The following is a 17,852-nucleotide window of genomic DNA, read 5'->3' on the forward strand; positions in this document are numbered from 1 at the left end:
TAGTTGAAAAGGGGTCGTAGCCATGGGTGGGGTATGGATGTTTCTAAAATCTATGTGCATTATTATAGAATACACCTGATCTGTGCCTAGTTTAGGCGTCGGGATTTACACCAGGTAAAACATGGTGCAAATGCCCATGACTAAATTTGGACATGTGGACAGACACTCAGTGTATTCTATATACCGTGCAGAAATTTAAGCCTATCCTATAAAATATAGGTGTGTTTTAGAGAATACACCTAGGCATAATTATTTTCCACGCGGATTTTTCAGGTGCTATATGTAGAATCTAGCCCTATATGTATAGAAAAAACAGAAAAGTGTAGGCAGATAAAAACCATATGACTTATCCAGTCTGCCCATCTATGCCATCTACTGTCCCTATCGCTCCCTTAGAGATACTATTGGGCTCATTTTCGAAAGAGAAGGACGCCTATCTTTCGACACAAATCGGGAGATGGGCGTCCTTCTCCCAGGGTCGCCCAAATCGGCATAATCAAAAGCTGATTTTGGGCGCCCTCAACTGCTTTCCGTCATGGGGATGACCAAAGTTCCCGGGGGCGTGTTGGAAGCATAGCGAAGGCGGGACTGGGGTGTGCTTAACACATGGGCGTCCTCGGCCGATAATGGTTAAAAGAAGGCGTCCCTGACGAACACTTGGCCGACTTTACTTGGTCCTTTTTTTTACGACGAAGCCACAAAAATGTGCCCTAAATGACCATATGACCACCGGAGGGAATCGGGGATGACCTCCCCCTACTCCCCCAGTGGTCACTAACCCCCTCCCACCCTAAAAAAATGTTAAAATATTTTTTTCCAGCCTCTATGCCAGCCTCAAATATCCCCAACTCCATGACAGCAGTATGCAGGTCCCTGGAGCAGTTTTAGTGGGTACTGTAGTGCACTTCAGGCAGGTGGACCCAGGCCCATCCCCCCCCCACCTGTTAAACTTTTGGTGGTAAATGTGAGCCCTCCAAAACCCACCAGAAACCCACTGTACCCACTGTACCCACTGTACCCACATCTAGGTGCTCCCCTTCACCCCTGAGAGCTATGGTAGTGGTGTACAGTAGTGGGTTTTGGGGGGGCTCAGCACACAATGTAAGGGAGCTATGCACGTGGGAGCTTTTTCTGAAGTCCACTGCAGTCCCCCCCTAGGGTGCCCAGTTGGTGTCTTGGCATGTTAGGGGGACCAGTGCACTACGAATGCTGGCTCCTCCCATGACCAAAGGGCTTGCATTTGGTCGTTTCTGAGATGAGCGTCCTCGGTTTCCATTATCGCCGAAAATCGAGGACGACCATCTTTAGGGACAAACCATCTCTAAGGTCAACCTAAATGTTGAGATTTGGGCGTCTCCAACTGTATTATCGAAACGAAGTATGGCCGCCCATCTTGTTTCGATAATATGGGTTTTCCCCGCCCCTTTGCGGGACTCAGGAAAACTTGGGCGCCCTGTTCGATTATGCCCCTCCATGTACTTGTCACAAGCTCCCTTCATACTGTTTTCTTCTCCATATGTGTTTGTGTGTATGTGTATATGTATAATATATATATGTCTATATTGGAGATGTATGTGGGCAAAAAATGTCAGTTCATTTTCATTTATTCCTGAATTTCCTAGTGAGTTTTCTTTTTTTTCACTTCCTTACACACGTTGATTTTGATAGTAAAACTTTAGTATGCACTAATCGACTGAATGCACAAGAGTTAGTTAATGTGTGCTAAATAAACTTAGTGTTTCCTAAATTTTAAAGGTACACTAATGAATACATGTCCCTAACTTAAATACACACAAACATCGATGTTCATATATGCAAAGAAAGAGAACGGAGATAAAGTTTGAGGGACCCCCCCCCAGATGATATATTTTATACTCAAAACATAACCTGATAAGAGAGAGAGAGACCCTCACTTAATAAATTCAGACATAAAGGACATATTTTGATTGATTACTAAAAAGATTCATCAATACGTATCTTTGTGTGGGAAAATATATGGACCCTTAAGTAACTAGGCACCTCCTTTAGCAGCAATAACTCAAACTAAATTTGTCTTCTAACTGTCGATCAATCTCATAAATCACCCTTGAAAAATTTTGGCCTATTCTTCCATACAGAACTGTTTCAGTTCTGTAACATTTAAGGGATTCTGTGCGTGATCAGCCTGCTTCAGGTCTTGCCACAATTTAATAGGGTTGTACAATCCAAAAGAGGAAATCTTCTCTTAGTCATTCTGTATTAGGTTTACTTGTTTAGGGTCATCATCTTGCTGCATGACCCATTTCTGACTAAAATGTTTGTCAGACAGATGGCTTGACCTCTAGAATTTTAGGATTATAGAGCAGAACTCATGGTTCTATTAATAATTGGCAAGCCGTCCAGGTTCTGATGCAGCAAAGCAGCCCCATACAATGATACCCCCTTGTGTGCTTGATGGTCTGGATGAGTTTTACTTTGGAAGCCTGTGTTCTTGTTTTTGCTAAACAAAATGTTATTGTGACAACTTATTGTCTTGTAATGCTTCACTATATTTGAACAGCCCCTCTTGTGCTGTACTAATTATATTGTTATTAGTTTGTATTTTAAAAATTATGGGCCCTGTTTACTAAGCTACGCTAGCGTTTTTAGTGCTTGCTAATGCTAAAGACACCCATGGGGTGTCTCTAGCATTAGTGTGAGCTAATTTTTAGTGTGCACTAAAAACGTTAGCACACCTTAGTATAAACAGGGCCCTATGTATGTTGGCTTGTTACCCACCTTGGATAAAAGCGGACTATAAATAAACATGAAGTTCTCATTTTTATGTATCTGTCCAGAGAACATTATTCCAGAAGTCTCATGGATCATCTAGATGTTCTTTGATGAACTTAAGGCAGGCAACTATATAGAGATAGATATGTAGATATAGGTGTGTGTATGTGTGTGTATATGTATGTGTATGTGTGTGTGTGTATACACAGTGCAGTCTACTTAAGTGCAAGGGTCTGGGACCAAAGAAATACATGCAGTTGACCGGAGCCTGCACTTAACCGTTGTGACCCAAAGAAGCTTGACATCTGATAAACATATGTACAGTACTGTTTATTATATGTACAGTATACAGTCTCCATTGACTGACGTTAGGTTTACTTGAAGTAATCAGTCATAGTCCTCTGCACACTCTTGTTTGTGAGTTCCATACACTACATCTGCCAGACGGTAAAAACTGTCATAGCACTGACATCCAGTGGCCTCCAGATAGGCCCGCACGGTGTTGAGACTCTAGCGCTCTTGCAAAAGTGACAGGAGGTTGTTGAATTTCATCAGCATGTGCCCCGCTGCTCATTTCATCTTCTGTTTCATCATCAGCCGTTGCCTGCGTGTAAGCGCATATCTCGACATCAGTGCTGTCGTCAGCTGTTTGTAGATTGCAGTCAACAGCTACGTAGTGATGAAACTCCTCTTCAGTAACACCGGCTGGGATGTCAATAGCCTGTTCATCTGACGCATTTGCAACAGCTGCATCTGTTTTGTCCCTCTCCACATCCCTAACAAAGCTTGCCCGCTTGTAGCAGTTCACAATGTTTGCCTGTGTAACATGATTCCAGGCTTCTTTCTGCATATGTAGGGAATCCAACAGTGATAGATTACAAGCCAGTTCAACAGCATGTTTATCCTTGCCAGTCTGGTCATCCATAATGCTCATCAGACGACGTAGCACAAGAGCCCGATAATGTTGTTTGAAATTGGCTATTATGTCCTGATCCATAGGTTGGATCAGAGAGGTAGTGTTTGGTGTCAGGAAGACCACCTTGACATTAGACAGCCTGACATCATCACTGTGTGCAGCACAATTATCACAAAGCAACAAAATCTGACGCTTTTGTGCCCGCGTTCTAGTGTCTAACTTCTTTAGCCACTGCTTCCAAATTTCCCCAGTCATCCATGAATTTGCATTAGCCTGGTATGACACAGGAAGTCGCTTAACATTCTTGAAGCAATGGGGCTGTTTGCTCTTTCCAATGACGAGGGTTTCCAACTTCTCACTCCCATCCATATTGCAGCAAAGGAGGATCATCAGTCGGTCGTTTGATGTTTTACTTCCTGTAGTTTCGGCATGTTTGAATGCAAGTGTTCCATCAGGAATCGCTCGCCAGTAGAGACTGTTTTCATCAGCATTGAAAATGTCACGAGGTGCAAACTCGTTCAAGATGGTAGGAAGAACTGAAACAACCCAATTTTCAGCACCAAAGTCTTCAGCGTCTTGTTTTTCACCATGCTGTTTCTTGAATTTTATGTTGTTCCTCTCCTTCCATCTTTCCAACCATCCAACAGTGGTTTTGAATTCAGTTAGTCCAAGACTTTCAGCTAGCTGATTAGCTTTCTCCATAAGCAGTGGACCACTGACAGGAAACTGTCTGCTCCTGACTTGAGAAAACCACCGAAGAAGAGCATCTTCTACATCCTCAGCTTTTCCCGCCCGTTTTCGTTTCCTGTGTGGATTTGTATTGTTTTGCCAGTCTTCTACAAGCTGATCTTTCTGCTTCAAGATACGTGAAATTTGGCTGGGATTGACACCATATTCATTAGCAATAGATGATTGAATTTGTTTTTTAAAATTTTAAGAACTTCTATTCGTCAGCCAGTGTTAGTCTTACAATTGCATGATGATGACTCCAGTGTACACTGTAACATGTCTTTCCTGCAGAGAAGCGGTGTTAAACCATTCATATAAGCGAATCTTGCACTTATCAGTGGTGCGCTAAACCGAAGTTTGTCCCCATAGAAATTGAGGGCGCCAAAAACGGGACTGAAGTACGGCATGCAGTTAAACAGAGCATGCACTTATCCGACGTGCACTTAAATGGAATGCACTGTGTGTGTATATATGTATATGTATCAACTGTCATTGTAATTCTTTTCTTTAGTTCATTGTAAGCCGCTTTGGGGCTGGGTTCCGTGGCAAAAGGCGGGGTATAAATGATCTAAAATAAATATATATAATTTTTTTTTTTTTTTTTAGAACTGTGCTCCCCCCCCCCCATTCATTTTTTCCTGATGGCTGATGCATGAACCTGCACATCAGGACAGTTTTTTTTTTTTTTTTTTTTTTTGCAGTAGGACCTGGATGGCTTTACCATGGTTAATGAAATCATTAGTTCTGCTTTATATCAGAAAATTCTAGAGGAAAATATCAAGTTATCTGCCTGTGAGCTGAAGTTGAGTTGAAAGTGGGTCATGCAGCAAGGCAACAACCCTAACCCTTTAGCTGTTCTCTGTTACATTCAAGTAAATCTGCTACAGAGTGACTGTAGAAGATTTTGTTTTCAGTTGACCAAGTCAGACCCAACCTAAAGCCTATTGAAATATAGTGGCAAGACAGAAGCAAGCTGTTTAATGAAGCTCTTAAATATTAGAGCTTAAAGTTCGATGGCATGAAGATGACGTGAAATAGTGATCAATAGGAACAACTTAGTTGAAGTTAAATTATTGCTCAGAGGTACAACCAGTTACCAATTAAGGTTTTGCCTTTGGCAGGCAAGGATACTTGTTGACTCTTTTTGTTGAATAAATAATCCGAAATAAATGGTTTATCTTTCTCTAAACCCCAATTAAGATCACGTTGAGTTATCAGAGTAAATAGTGCTAAAACACACACTATCCTGCTTTTGGGGGGGTGGGTGTCAGACCTTTCTCTAAGTAGTGTGTGTGTGTTATACATATATAAGTATGTATGTTGCACAAAACTTTAAAAATTCATCTGACCTGAATAATTGTATGTGCTTCTGCTTTAATATGGAATGTTCCTTGTAGGCCTGCTGATGAAATGGATTATCTCTTTTTATTGTACCTCTGTGCAGGAGGCCAGATTGTTAGAAAGGCAATAAGGCACTTAGGGGATATAAACCTTTGCAATATTTAATGATTCAGCCTCTTTCACCACCCCCACTTTGCAGTCTTCATTTTTTAAAATCATTTATTTATAATTTTTCATTTTACAAGGGTCACTTGCAAATAGTAATACAGAGATGACTGTACATTAATACAATATTAGAGGAAAACAATCTCAACTAGATAAATGGATTATATACAATCTTTCTCTTTCTTAGACCACAAAATAAATAGGGAGACTGAAACAAGACAAGGAGATCAATTAAACAACAGTAAACAAAGAAAACATGGTATTAACCTGATTATCCCCAGTTATTATTTATCTGAATCATTATTCTCAGTCTTCAGTTTTTAGATGTGGCTGGACCACAAAATACAGGTCATATTATAAACCTAGAAAACTGGTCATATTTTTATGTTTTTGTTTATTTTCCAGAAAATAGTTAAAGCTGGTGACACAAATAGAGATGGGCAGCTGGACTTCAATGAATTTATGCGTTACCTCGAAGAGCATGAGAAGAAAATGAAAATTGCGTTTAAAAGTCTGGACAAGAACAATGATGGTGAGCACTAATAGGAAGCTGGGACCACAGCAGCAGGGAGCCCCTGCCTCAGGAATCATAAGTACATAAGTTTTGCCTTACTGGGAAGGACCAAAGGTCCATCAAGTCCAGCATCCTGTTTCCAACAGTGGCCAAACCAGGTTACAAGTACCTGGCAGGATCCCAAAACAGTACAGAACATTTTATGCTGCTTATCCTAGAAATAAGCAGTCACTTTTCCCCAAGTCCATTTTAATAATGGCTCATCCACTTTTAGGAATCTATCCAAACCTTTTTTAAACCCCGCTGTTAACTGCTTTTCCTACATTCTCTGGCAAAGAATTCCAGAGTTTAATTTCACATTGAGTGAAGAAATATTTTCTCCGATTTGTTTTAAATTTACTACTTTGTAGTTTCATCGCACGACCCCTAGTCCTAATATTTTTAGAGAAAGTAAAGCGATTCACGTTTACCCGTTCCACTCCACTCATTATTTTATAGACCTCTATCATATCTCCCCTCAGCCGTCTTTTCTCCAAGCTGAAGAGCCCTAGCCGCTTTAGCCTTTCCTCATAGGGAAGTCGTCCCAGCCCCTTTATCATTTTTGTCACCCTTCTGATGACAATATGAAATACTTTGGATTTCATTGGAAAAGAGCACAGTCGTTTGATCAAGATTGGTTGGATTAAAAGGTGTTGTTAGTATTATAACAGTGGCTCCCAAACCTGGTCCTGGAGGCACCCCAGTTAGTCAGGTTTTCAGTATATCCACAATGAATATTCATGAGATTTTCATGCAGTGGAGACAGTGCTTGCAATTTTCTATCAGGAATATTCATTGTGGATATACTGAAAAACCTGACTGGCTGGGGTGCCTCCAGGACCAGGTTTGGAAACCGCTGTATTACATTCTTATAATGGCCTAACATAGTGGTGCTCTCTCTAGTGTTCCCTTACTTGGGGTTGGGGGCCTCTAGTCTTTGAGAACAACACGCTGGTCTGGTTTTCAGGAAATCCTCAAAGCATATATGGTTGCGAGATCTGCATACACCGGGACAATGCATGAAAATCTGTCTCATATTTATTAGGGGTAGCCTGAAAACCAGGATATTCATAGTGTGCATGAGACAGATTTATGTACAGTAGAACTGGTACATGCAGATTATTCGTAGTGGTTTTCCTGAAAATCTAACTGGCTATGTTTATTTCACAACTTAATTATTTTACTTTTCTTTTGAAACATCAAGGCATGCTACAAGTCTTAACAGTATGAACCGTTTCAAATTTTAAATGCAATACATTTAAAATCATAGGTTCATCCCATTCCACCATCATCTCCATCACCTATCATTAAATTACCCCTGCAAAGTACCTACTCTGCCCTAGGAGTCTAGGAATGCCAAAGGGAAAAACCATGTTTTTCCAGACTTCTAAATCCTAGATTACCTCTGATCTCAATTTGAAAGGAATAGAACTCCAGAGCAAAATACCCGAATAGCACATCACTACCAACCTGGCTACTGCTAACAAAGAAATCACGGTATGTGGGGATAAATGCAGAGATTACCATGTTCATGATTACTCAAGTGGTACCTGAACTGTTCTGGGTAACCTTGATGTACGTGTTTGAAGATCGAGGATTGGCTTGAGAACCATTGGTCTAATGTGCCAGTTAGTTGATCATAGTTTTTATACGTTTAATAGGATAAAAATGTAGGAATTGTAGGGATTTTAAGCATTATTCTGACACATGACAGAAAAGTCCTTATGTGTTCATTCAGACCATCAGTCATGCAGAACTGTTGAACAAATCTTCATAGGCCTCAAACTGATCTGAACTTCAGCATATCATTAATGGATATGTATGATATAGATTTGCATGCACAGTTGAAACAGAGTGCATATAAATTTCTCATGCATGTTCATTAGGTATATTCTAAACAACTGACTACTATACAGCTTCAAGAACCAGAGTTGAACAAGCCTGCATAATAACTTTCCTCAAAAGGGACCAGATCAAACATGGGCCTGGAATTTACCACATTTTAATCTGCTAAGCTTTTTAATTGAGCCACTTTGAAACGCACTGGTAATTTCCTTGGGCGTGTTTAGTTCCTCTGATGTATGATGTGCTTATTGTATTCATCATTTGAAAATGAGTTATTTTCTGAATCAGACCTGGGATCCTAGTGTCATGAAACTTAATTTTCAGATACCTTGATTTTTTTCACCTAAATTATACTTAGTCTGGCCATTGCAGTGATAATTCTTTCACCAGTGTGGTTTAAAGCCTTGCAGTCATGGACCTTGAATCTACCAAGTGTTCCCCTTAGGCAGTGACCATGATTTTTTTTTCTCCCTCTTCATCCCTTGCCGGGGACTGTGATCATTGCTTCCACTGTATCCTCAGCTAACCCTGGAACTGGAAGATCCAACTCAGATCAAACTAGGAACCTTCTACACAGCACCAATACTGAGCCACTAGGCCAGCCCAACCTTAAGGCATTTATATGCCTTGACATTCATTAGGGGTCCTTTTACCAAGGTGTGCTAACAGATTTAGTGCACACTAACGATTGTGTGGTAAATAATAAGATGCCATAGGAATATAATGGGCTTCTTATAATTTAGTGCCTGCTAATCATTAGCACGTGCTAACTCCATTAGTGCACCTTAGTAAAAAGGACCCCTTAGTTTTTAGAAAACTGTCAGTTCATAAATGGATGTTATCAGTTGCCCCTGAACAAAAGAATTTCCCTTTCTTTAGAATTAAGATCAGAGAATGACTATTGGAGTTTTAGCAAAATGTTAAAAACATGGTTATTTGTAGGTTTTGGTTTTTATGCTGTATTTTATTGTATATTTTCTAAACTGCCCAGAGCTTTTGGTGGAGGCAATGTATAAAACTTTGGATTATTATTGTTATAAAATAATAAGTATCTTTTGCATCAGTAATGAATCTATTGATTTTGGCTTTCTTATTTGTAGCATTTTTTTGTTGTTGTTATAACAAAGGCACCGATACAGAGGACTGCTCTGGGGACGAGGTGACCCTGATACCTAACCTATATGTTCCAGTGCAGACCCTGATTTTATTGATTTTTAATTAAATGTTTCTATTATGGACCTTGGCAGTAACCTTCTAAATATATTGATGAAGACCATACACTCAATTTTCCACAAGAGTAAACCCTCTGAGACAGACTCGGCTTGGAAAATTGCTGATACATAGCTACTTTGCCCTGTATTTGGCAGTGGGGCTACTTTTGTGTCAGAGGGAATTATGAAGCTGTGCTTGGTTAATAGAAAGCTAAATCTTGCCTTGGTGCAGCCTCTGGTTATCAAGGCAAGGTAGAGGTCACAGGCATGCAGCACACAAAATTGACTCATTTGTTAAAGAGAGGCCTTCTAGGCTCTCTTTTTTTTTGATTTACTGCTTGTTGAATAGAGCCGGTGCCACCTTCAGCGGATATGAGAAAATAAGAAGCCTGATGTTCAGTGGCGTACTAAGGGGGGGGGGCAGTGGGGGCGGTCCGCCCCGGGTGTCAGTGGGTGGGGGGTGCTCCGCTCCCGCCGCCTCCCGTGGCCGTTCCCGCGGCGCCGCACATTAAAAAAAACCGGCGAAGCAGCGTCGCAGGCAGTGCCTCGTGCCCTGCTTGTAAAAAAAAAAATCAAATCTCCTCCTTCCTTCTCCTCCTCGTCTTGACGTCGACTCGGGCCTTCCAATCAATTTGATTGGAAGGCCCGAGTCGACGTCAAGACGTCAAGACGAGGAGAAGGAAGGAGATTTGATTTTTTTTTTTTACAAGCAGGGCACGAGGCGCTGCCTGCGACGCTGCTTCGCCGGTGGGGAAGGAGAGGGGCGAAAGGGACTCGGGTGGGGGTGTTCAGAGGGGAGAAGGGGACTGGGGTGGGGGTCTCAGACAGGGGAGGGGAGAAGGGGACTGGGGTGGGGATCTCAGAGGAGAGAAGGGGAGAAGAGGACTGGGGTGGGGGTGTTCAGGGGGAGAAGGGGACTGGGGTGGAGGTCTCAGAGGGGAAAAGGGGAGGGGAGAAGAGGACTGGGGTGGGGATCTCAGACAGGGGAGGGGAGAAGGGGACTGGGGTGGGGATCTCAGAGGGGAGAAGGGAAGGGGAGGGGAGAAGGGGACTAGGGTGGGGGTCTCAGAGGGGAAAAGGGGAGGGGAGAAGGGGACTGGGGTGGGGATCTCAGACAGGGGAGGAGAGAAGGGGACTGGGGTGGGGATCTCAGAGGGGAGAAGGGAAGGGGAGGGGAGAAGGGGGCTGGGATGGGGGTGTTCAGAGGAGAGAAGGGGACTGGGGTGGGGGTCTCAGACAGGGGAGGAGAGAAGGGGACTGGGGTGGGGGTCTCAGACAGGGGAGGGGAGAAGGGGACTGGGGTGGGGTCTCAGACAGGAGAAGGGGAGGGGAGAAGGGGACTGGGGTGGGGGTGTTCAGAGGGGAGAAGGGGGCTGGAACTGGGGGCTGAAAAAAGGGGCAGAGAGAGAGAGAGACGGGACAGATCCTAGATGGAAGGGGGAGCAAGAGGGAGGGCAGACCCTGGATGGATGGGAGAGGGAGGGCAAATGGTGGATTGAAGGGGCAGAGAGAAAGGGCAGGCAGTGGATGGAAGGGACGGCAGAGAGGGCTGACACTGGATGGCAGAGAGAGAGAGAGAGTGAAGACAGATGCTGGATGGAAGGAAGACGGTGAAAAGAAGATGAGGAAGGCAGAAACCAGAGACAACAAACTGTAAATAAAATATATTTTTTTTGCTTTAGGATAAAGTATTGTAGATGTGTTAAATGTTTATAATAGAACATGTAAATAAGGTAATCTTTTTATTGGACTAATTTTAATACATTTTGACTAACTTTCGGAGAACAAAACCCCCTTCCTCAGGTCAGGATAGGATACTGTAACAGCACTATACTGTACTGACCTGAGGAAGGAGATTTTGGCCTCTGGAAGCTAAATGTATTAGTCCAGTAAAATGGTATTATTTTATTTTCTATATTTGTTTTATTTCTATTTGTTAATTTGTAAAGTGGTGATTAGTATATGTTAGTTTTTTTCAAATGTACATCTGCTGTCTTTATATTTTGCACAGTACTAGGGGACATTTTCTGTTTCTATGGTGTTGCATTTTATGCAGAGTCTGGCATTGGGGGTTCAGTTTAATTTTTGTCTAAATAGAAAGTTTATGATTACTTATTCTATAGTGGATTAGGGTGTCTCTGTGTTTGTGAAAAAGACATGGCTTTCAGTTGGCATTGACTGTGCAGGATCTATGATCTGTACTATTCTGTCTGGTTTCATTTTACAATAGGTGAATTGATGTTCTAGTGCTCACTGTAGTGTTTAAGATGCTTTCCTTTTCCTTGTGTGACTCGTAGAAATGACTGCTTATGGTATGGTAGAATTGCTCTATAGGTCCTGAGTGTTTTGTATTCTCGGCATGCCTAGTACTGGATTTGGGGGGGGGGGTGTTAAAAAATGACCGGCCCCGGGTGTCAACTACCCTAGGTACGCCACTGCTGATGTTGTCTCAGTGCTTGGTTCACTGAAAGTTATTGCAGTGCTGATGTATTTTCAGAGGGAAGAGCAGCCGAGCACTCTTTCTCGAAAGCGAGCGATGAATTCTGCCTTTTGTGATATCATGCTCAATAGTCAGCAATTCGATTGTGTAGCACTAAATTGGAAATTGTCGTCATCCTTCAACGTGATGTAACAAAGGCAGCATTCCTTTCTCACATTTTATATCTGGGTGTCTGCCATTGCATGTGCTTGACCCCATTTTAGCTGGTTGCACCCAAGTTATGACACATAACATTCCAATAACACATTCATTTGTCATAGGCTTTTGTTTTAGCCTAACAAGTTTTTTTTTTTTTTAGAACTTTAATTTGAAATGCCCATCAAATTGAAGCAGAATGCATTTCAGGCCAGGTGATCTTACTAAAGGCTGTAAGAATGTAACCTTTGAATATTTTTGTTTTAAATGTTTAAGGTAAAATTGAAGCCTCGGAAGTTGTCCAGTCTCTCAAGGGCCTAGGCATAACCATTTCTGAAGATCATGCAAGAAAGATTCTCAAGAGGTGAGGAGGGTTTCCATTTTTATTTTATTTTTTTTAATTTAAAGTATGGATTCAAGTCAGAAGAGATGAAATGCTTCCCTCTCCCCAGCCTGTAGGTTAAAGAGCAACCAGTAGAGAATATCTCACATTACTTTTTCGTCTCCCTCCCCTGCTCTCCTGGTTTTTCAGTATTGCAACAGGAACATGCAACTGACCGACAAGGCAGTGGTGGGAAGAGGGTTAGAGCACTGCAAAAAAGACTCGCTATTTTTTTTTCTTTAATTTCTTTATTAAAGAATGGTGCACATCACAGTTATAACAAATCAACTACAGCAGTATCTTCTCATGGATCATTCTCATTTTTCTTTTTCTCCCCTGACTCCCTGCTATTACTCCGTGCCCTTCCCAGATAGGTTATGACTCTCCTGTCTATCCAGGAAGACCTGTGCTGATTTCCAGATATCCCTATACCATCCCCTACCAGCTGGATTCCCCTCAGTGAAGGGTGTGCTCATCAATTCCCAAGTTGCCATTTGTTTCATACTGGCTTTCCATTCAGCCAACTCTGGAGGGTCCTTCCCCACCCAATAGTGGAATACAGTTTTTTTTCGCCAGCAATAATGCCAATAGTATAAAACGCTGTTGATGCTCATCCAAACCCTGGGAATTTAAGCTAGAATCCAAGTCTTTCAGCTCATCCATAGCAACATGCAGCTTGGCAAGTTTGTCATCTAAGAGTTGTGACATGTTTCGCATTGAGAGTTGGATAGTATCGTCAGTGGCCTGTGGTGTCAGAGGATCCCGCTGCTGGTCGCCATCTTGCGTGCGCTCCCTGCAGCCTGTTCCCTGTCTGAGTGAGCTGCTTTAATCGGCATAACAGCCTTTCCCGGCTTCTTTTGCCGTCAATTTGTTTTCAGATGAGTCGTGTGTCGTCCCCCCCCCCCCCCGAGTTCCAGCGTTGGTGGGTCAGGTTGAAAAATTCACAGCAGGGGTGCCATAAGAAGGGGGTTTATCGGAACGAGGGAGCGTCCGCTCATGCTGCTGCCATCACGCGACACCCCCCCCCCCGCTATTTTCTTAATGTGCATCAAACCCTAAAAGTAACCCCAATAGTTCAGATCCTAAAAAGTAACTCCAGTAGTTCAGATCCTAATTTGCAGGTATTATTTATTAGGATTTATTTACCACCTTTCTGAAAAAATTCATCCAAGATGGTGTATACCTCATTGTCTAAGTTTTTTCCTCCTAGACATGCCTCTAATTTCAGATTTCTAAATATACTGAAACGGTGGTAAAAGTTTGGCTTTGTCTTGCACTTTCTCCACTTCTGTATTCTGTAAAGCAGGGGTTCTCAACCCATCCTCAGGACACTCAGCCAGTTAGATTTTCAGGATACCCACAATGAATATGGGTAAGATAGATGCACTGCCTCCATCATATGCAAATCTCTCTGGTGTATTCACTGAAGATACCTTGAAAACCCAGACTGGCTAGGTGTGCCTCGAAGACTGGGTTGAGAACCCCTGCTTTAAAGGAATGCCCAATAATTTTTTTGTTTTGCCTTGCAGATGGCCTTTTTATTTTTTATCCAGAGCATCCGAAGTAACTAATTAATTTAGATCATATTTTTTCCTCTCCCTTCAGAGAATCATCACCCAAGGCTGTTGAAATATTTTTTGCCCATGGCTGTGCATATTGAAGTAAATTTTCAGACTTAGTTAACCTGTAACACTAGTTTAAAAAACATGAGTGTAAATTCACATTTCAATTTTATTTAATATACTGAAAATAGTAAAACGCATCTAAGCAGTACATGGATAAAAATGTAAAATCTCAGGGTACTTCTAAGAAAGAACACATAAGTAAACTTAGTTTACAGGAATAGTATTCTGTAATTTATGTGCATAACTGTATGCCCTGCCCACATTCCACTCAAACTCCACCCATGTGTGCACCCACCTTCAAACTGTGCATAGTGCTTGTTTATAGAATACCCCTTGGGTGTATATGCTGCTGTTCTAGATAGAATTGCCTTCTTAATGTTTTAGTCTGAGATAAGACTCCTTCAGTGAGGGAGAACTGTCCAAAGAGGTGGCATTTAACAACAGATTTGTAAGAAGTAGGAATTTTTAAAGCACTGATTGTATTTATTTATTTATTAAGATTTATTTGCCACCTTTAAGAAGGAATTCACTCAAGGGGATGTACAGCAAGAATAAGTCGAACATTATATTACACATAGATGCAAGGTGGTATCTTGCAACTACACTGCAGAAGCTGTGGTTTTCAACCCAGCCCTGATTACATGGCCAGTCAGATTTTTAGGCTACCTACAATGAATATACATGAGAGATATTTGCATGCTATGGAGGAAGAGCATGCTAATACATCTCATGTACATTCATTGTGGAGATCCTGAAAACCTGACTGGCCAGGTGGTCCCCAAGGACTGGGTTTATAATTGAAGGACTAAATATATTGTAAGGAATATGCTGCTGTTCTTTACTGACACCCAGTGGTTGTGATGAGTAACAGCAAGCCCTGTTTTTTTTTGTCAGCGAGGGAAATGAGACAGAAGACCAGCTGGTTGTTAAAACATTCCTTGTTTATGCCCTAACAGAATAAGAAATGCACCAAATTTTATTCTGCGCGGAAAGGTGTGTGGTATGAAGATCAGATTTAAGGGAAAACTGGGTGTGTGAGTTTTACTGAGCAAAGAAAGGGAACAGTGGCACACCTTGTTACTTGTACGCTTGGTTTTATTTGGTTTGTTAGCTGAGGAGCATTAGTCAATTCTTAAGGTGATCTGAATCGATAGTTCCCAGCCCAGTCCTAAAGATCCAGTCTGGTTTTCTGAATAGCTACAATGAATCTGTCTATGAATATGTATAAACTCTTAACACAAGAAAATGGCTTGTAATAGTTCTCACCAAAATAACAGTGCAAATCAGTGAGAATTTCACCACATCCACTTGATATATTAAGGGGGGGGGGAGGGACCTCAAACATTGCAAGATGACCACCACAAATTCATTCTGGTGGCTCAAAGATATTATTTCAGAGGAAGAGCCTAACAGGCACCCGTTTCGCCAGTTGCTTCTTCGGAGGATCTTCTTAATTGAAGTCAAACAAATCATCTATCTACCACTTAAATATAACATCATCCTTACATGTTTAAGCGATGGACAGATGATTTGTGTGACTTCAATTAAGATCCTCTAAGGAAGCAATTGGCGAAACGAGTGCCTGTTCGGATCTTCCTTTGAGGTAAGCGCCATGCTGTTTTAATCCTCATCATATGTAAAATTGTTCTTGGAGAAATGGAACTAAATGAAAAAGTAAGATAAAGAATAATGAATGGCTACCAATTTAAAAATATTTTTAGGGGAGGGGCTGGGACCAGCGATTTGAATTATCACCAAAGATATATTTGAGCCACCAGAATGATTTTGTGGCGGTCATCTTGCGATGTCTGAGGTCTCTTTTTCCCCTCTTAATATATCAAGTGGATTTGGTGAAGTTCTCATTGATTTGAGTTATGAATATGCATGAGACATAGAGGGGCATTTTCGAAAGAAATGTCAATCGGGCACCCTAGGGAGCACTGCAGTGGACTTCATAAACTGCTCCCAGGTACACAGCTCCCTTACCTTGTCTGTTGAGCCCCCCAAAACCCAGTATCCCCAATTGTACAGCACTACCATAGCCCTTACGGGTGAAGGGGGGCACCTATATGTGGGTACAGAGGGTTTCTGGTGGGTTTTTGGAGGACTCGCTGTTTCCTCCACAGATGTAACAGGTGGGGGTGGGCCTGGGTCCACCTGTCTGAAGTGCACTGCACCTACTACTAAACTACTCCAGGGACCTGCATTCACTGTCATGGACCTGAGTATGACATCTGAGGCTGGCAAATAATATTTTTAATCATGTTTTTTGAGGGTGGGAGGAGGTGAGTGACCACTGGGGGAGTAACGGGAGGTCATTCCCGATTCCCTCCAGTGGTCATCTGGTCATTTGGGGCATCATTTTGTCCCTTATTCGTAATAAAAACAGGTCTGGGTGAAAACGTCCAAGTTTTATTGCTGGACGTCTTTGCTTTTTTCCATTATGTCTCAGAGACGTCCAAGTCTTAGGAACGCCCAAGTCCCGCCTCGACCACGCCTCTGATACGCCCCCTTGAGATTTGGATGTCCTTGCAACAGACTTCTGAGAAAGACGTCCAAAATCGGATTTCGATTATACCAATTTGGACGTCTCTGTGAGATGGATGTCCAAGTGATGATTTATGTCACTTTTTGGATGTCCATCTCTTTCGAAAAAGAGCCTGATAGTTTCATATACTGGAGATCATCTGCATGCAAATCTGCCTCATTCATATCCATGTGCCAATAATATACAAATATAGGAATGAACAAAATTAACCAAACATTTTTTATCCAATATTTAACACAAAAAAAGAACAGAAAAAAAATACTTATCAAAATAATTTTAAGAGGATTTTTTTTCTTTTTCTTTGTTTTGTTTTCCTGTAGTGTGGCTCATTTTTATTTGTTCCTAGTTTTGTATATTTTTTTGGTTCATTTATTTCTAGAAACTCGTTAATCCCTTATGTTTTTTGTGTTTTCATGCATATTCATTGCAGATATCCAGATACAAGACAAGACTGAGAACCATTGCTGCAAATGTAGTAGGCTACTTCAAATCTACTGTGTATTTCAGCATGTTCTGTATCAAGATAACATTTAATGCATTAGGTCCCTGGATTGTTAGGACAGTGGATTGATAGTGACACCCCATTGCTATCTAGTCTGTTATGTTTGAATTTCAATTGCAGTATTGATGTGGATGGCACCATGTCTGTGGACTGGAATGAATGGCGGAACCATTTTTTACTGAACCCTGCTGAAGACATTCAAGAAATAATCCGATACTGGAAACATTCCACAGTGAGTAATGGCATGGCAGGGATTTTATGTATGTGTAATCTTCTGCAACAATGAATGAGTTGTGGGTTGTTTCTACATGGAGAAATAGCTTTATAACATTACCCTTTAGTACAGATTGAGGTGTATTTTCAAAGCACCACTGATAACCTATGGAACTTTAAGTCTAAGTGCTTTGAAATGAGCCCCATTGTCACATGGGATAGATAGCCTGTTAGTATAAATTGAATTAGGATTGCCATTGTTTACCAGCAACTGAAAGCACAGATCTGTTTGCTTTCTCCTTTCTAAAGGTTAGAAGTTTCTCTCCCTTTCAGGTGGCTGATCAGAAGCAAACGCCGGCACTAGAGGCTGTTAGCGCCATACTAGCGCCGGTGTTTGCTAACGCTCCATGATCAGAGCCCTTGAGCGCGTGAAACA

The 17,852-nt window shown here is 41.7% G+C and overlaps 1 protein-coding gene across 2 annotated transcripts in view; it reads left to right on the plus strand.

Moving 5' to 3' along the window:
- The window catches only part of SLC25A24 (solute carrier family 25 member 24), a 97,239-nt gene that overhangs the window by 35,679 nt on the left and 43,708 nt on the right, over nt 1–17,852 (plus strand). For both annotated transcript variants that reach the window (XR_003942403.1, XM_030205502.1), the window contains exons 2-4: nt 6,308–6,434; nt 12,423–12,510; nt 17,324–17,435. Coding sequence is in view for 1 of the 2 variants with exons in the window: in XM_030205502.1 (XP_030061362.1) it covers nt 6,308–6,434; nt 12,423–12,510; nt 17,324–17,435 (327 nt within the window). In the remaining variant the exon portion in view is untranslated. The remainder of the gene's footprint in view (nt 1–6,307; nt 6,435–12,422; nt 12,511–17,323; nt 17,436–17,852) is intronic.

Source organism: Microcaecilia unicolor, chromosome 6, assembly GCF_901765095.1.
Source record: "Microcaecilia unicolor chromosome 6, aMicUni1.1, whole genome shotgun sequence".
Taxonomy (NCBI): domain Eukaryota; kingdom Metazoa; phylum Chordata; class Amphibia; order Gymnophiona; family Siphonopidae; genus Microcaecilia; species Microcaecilia unicolor.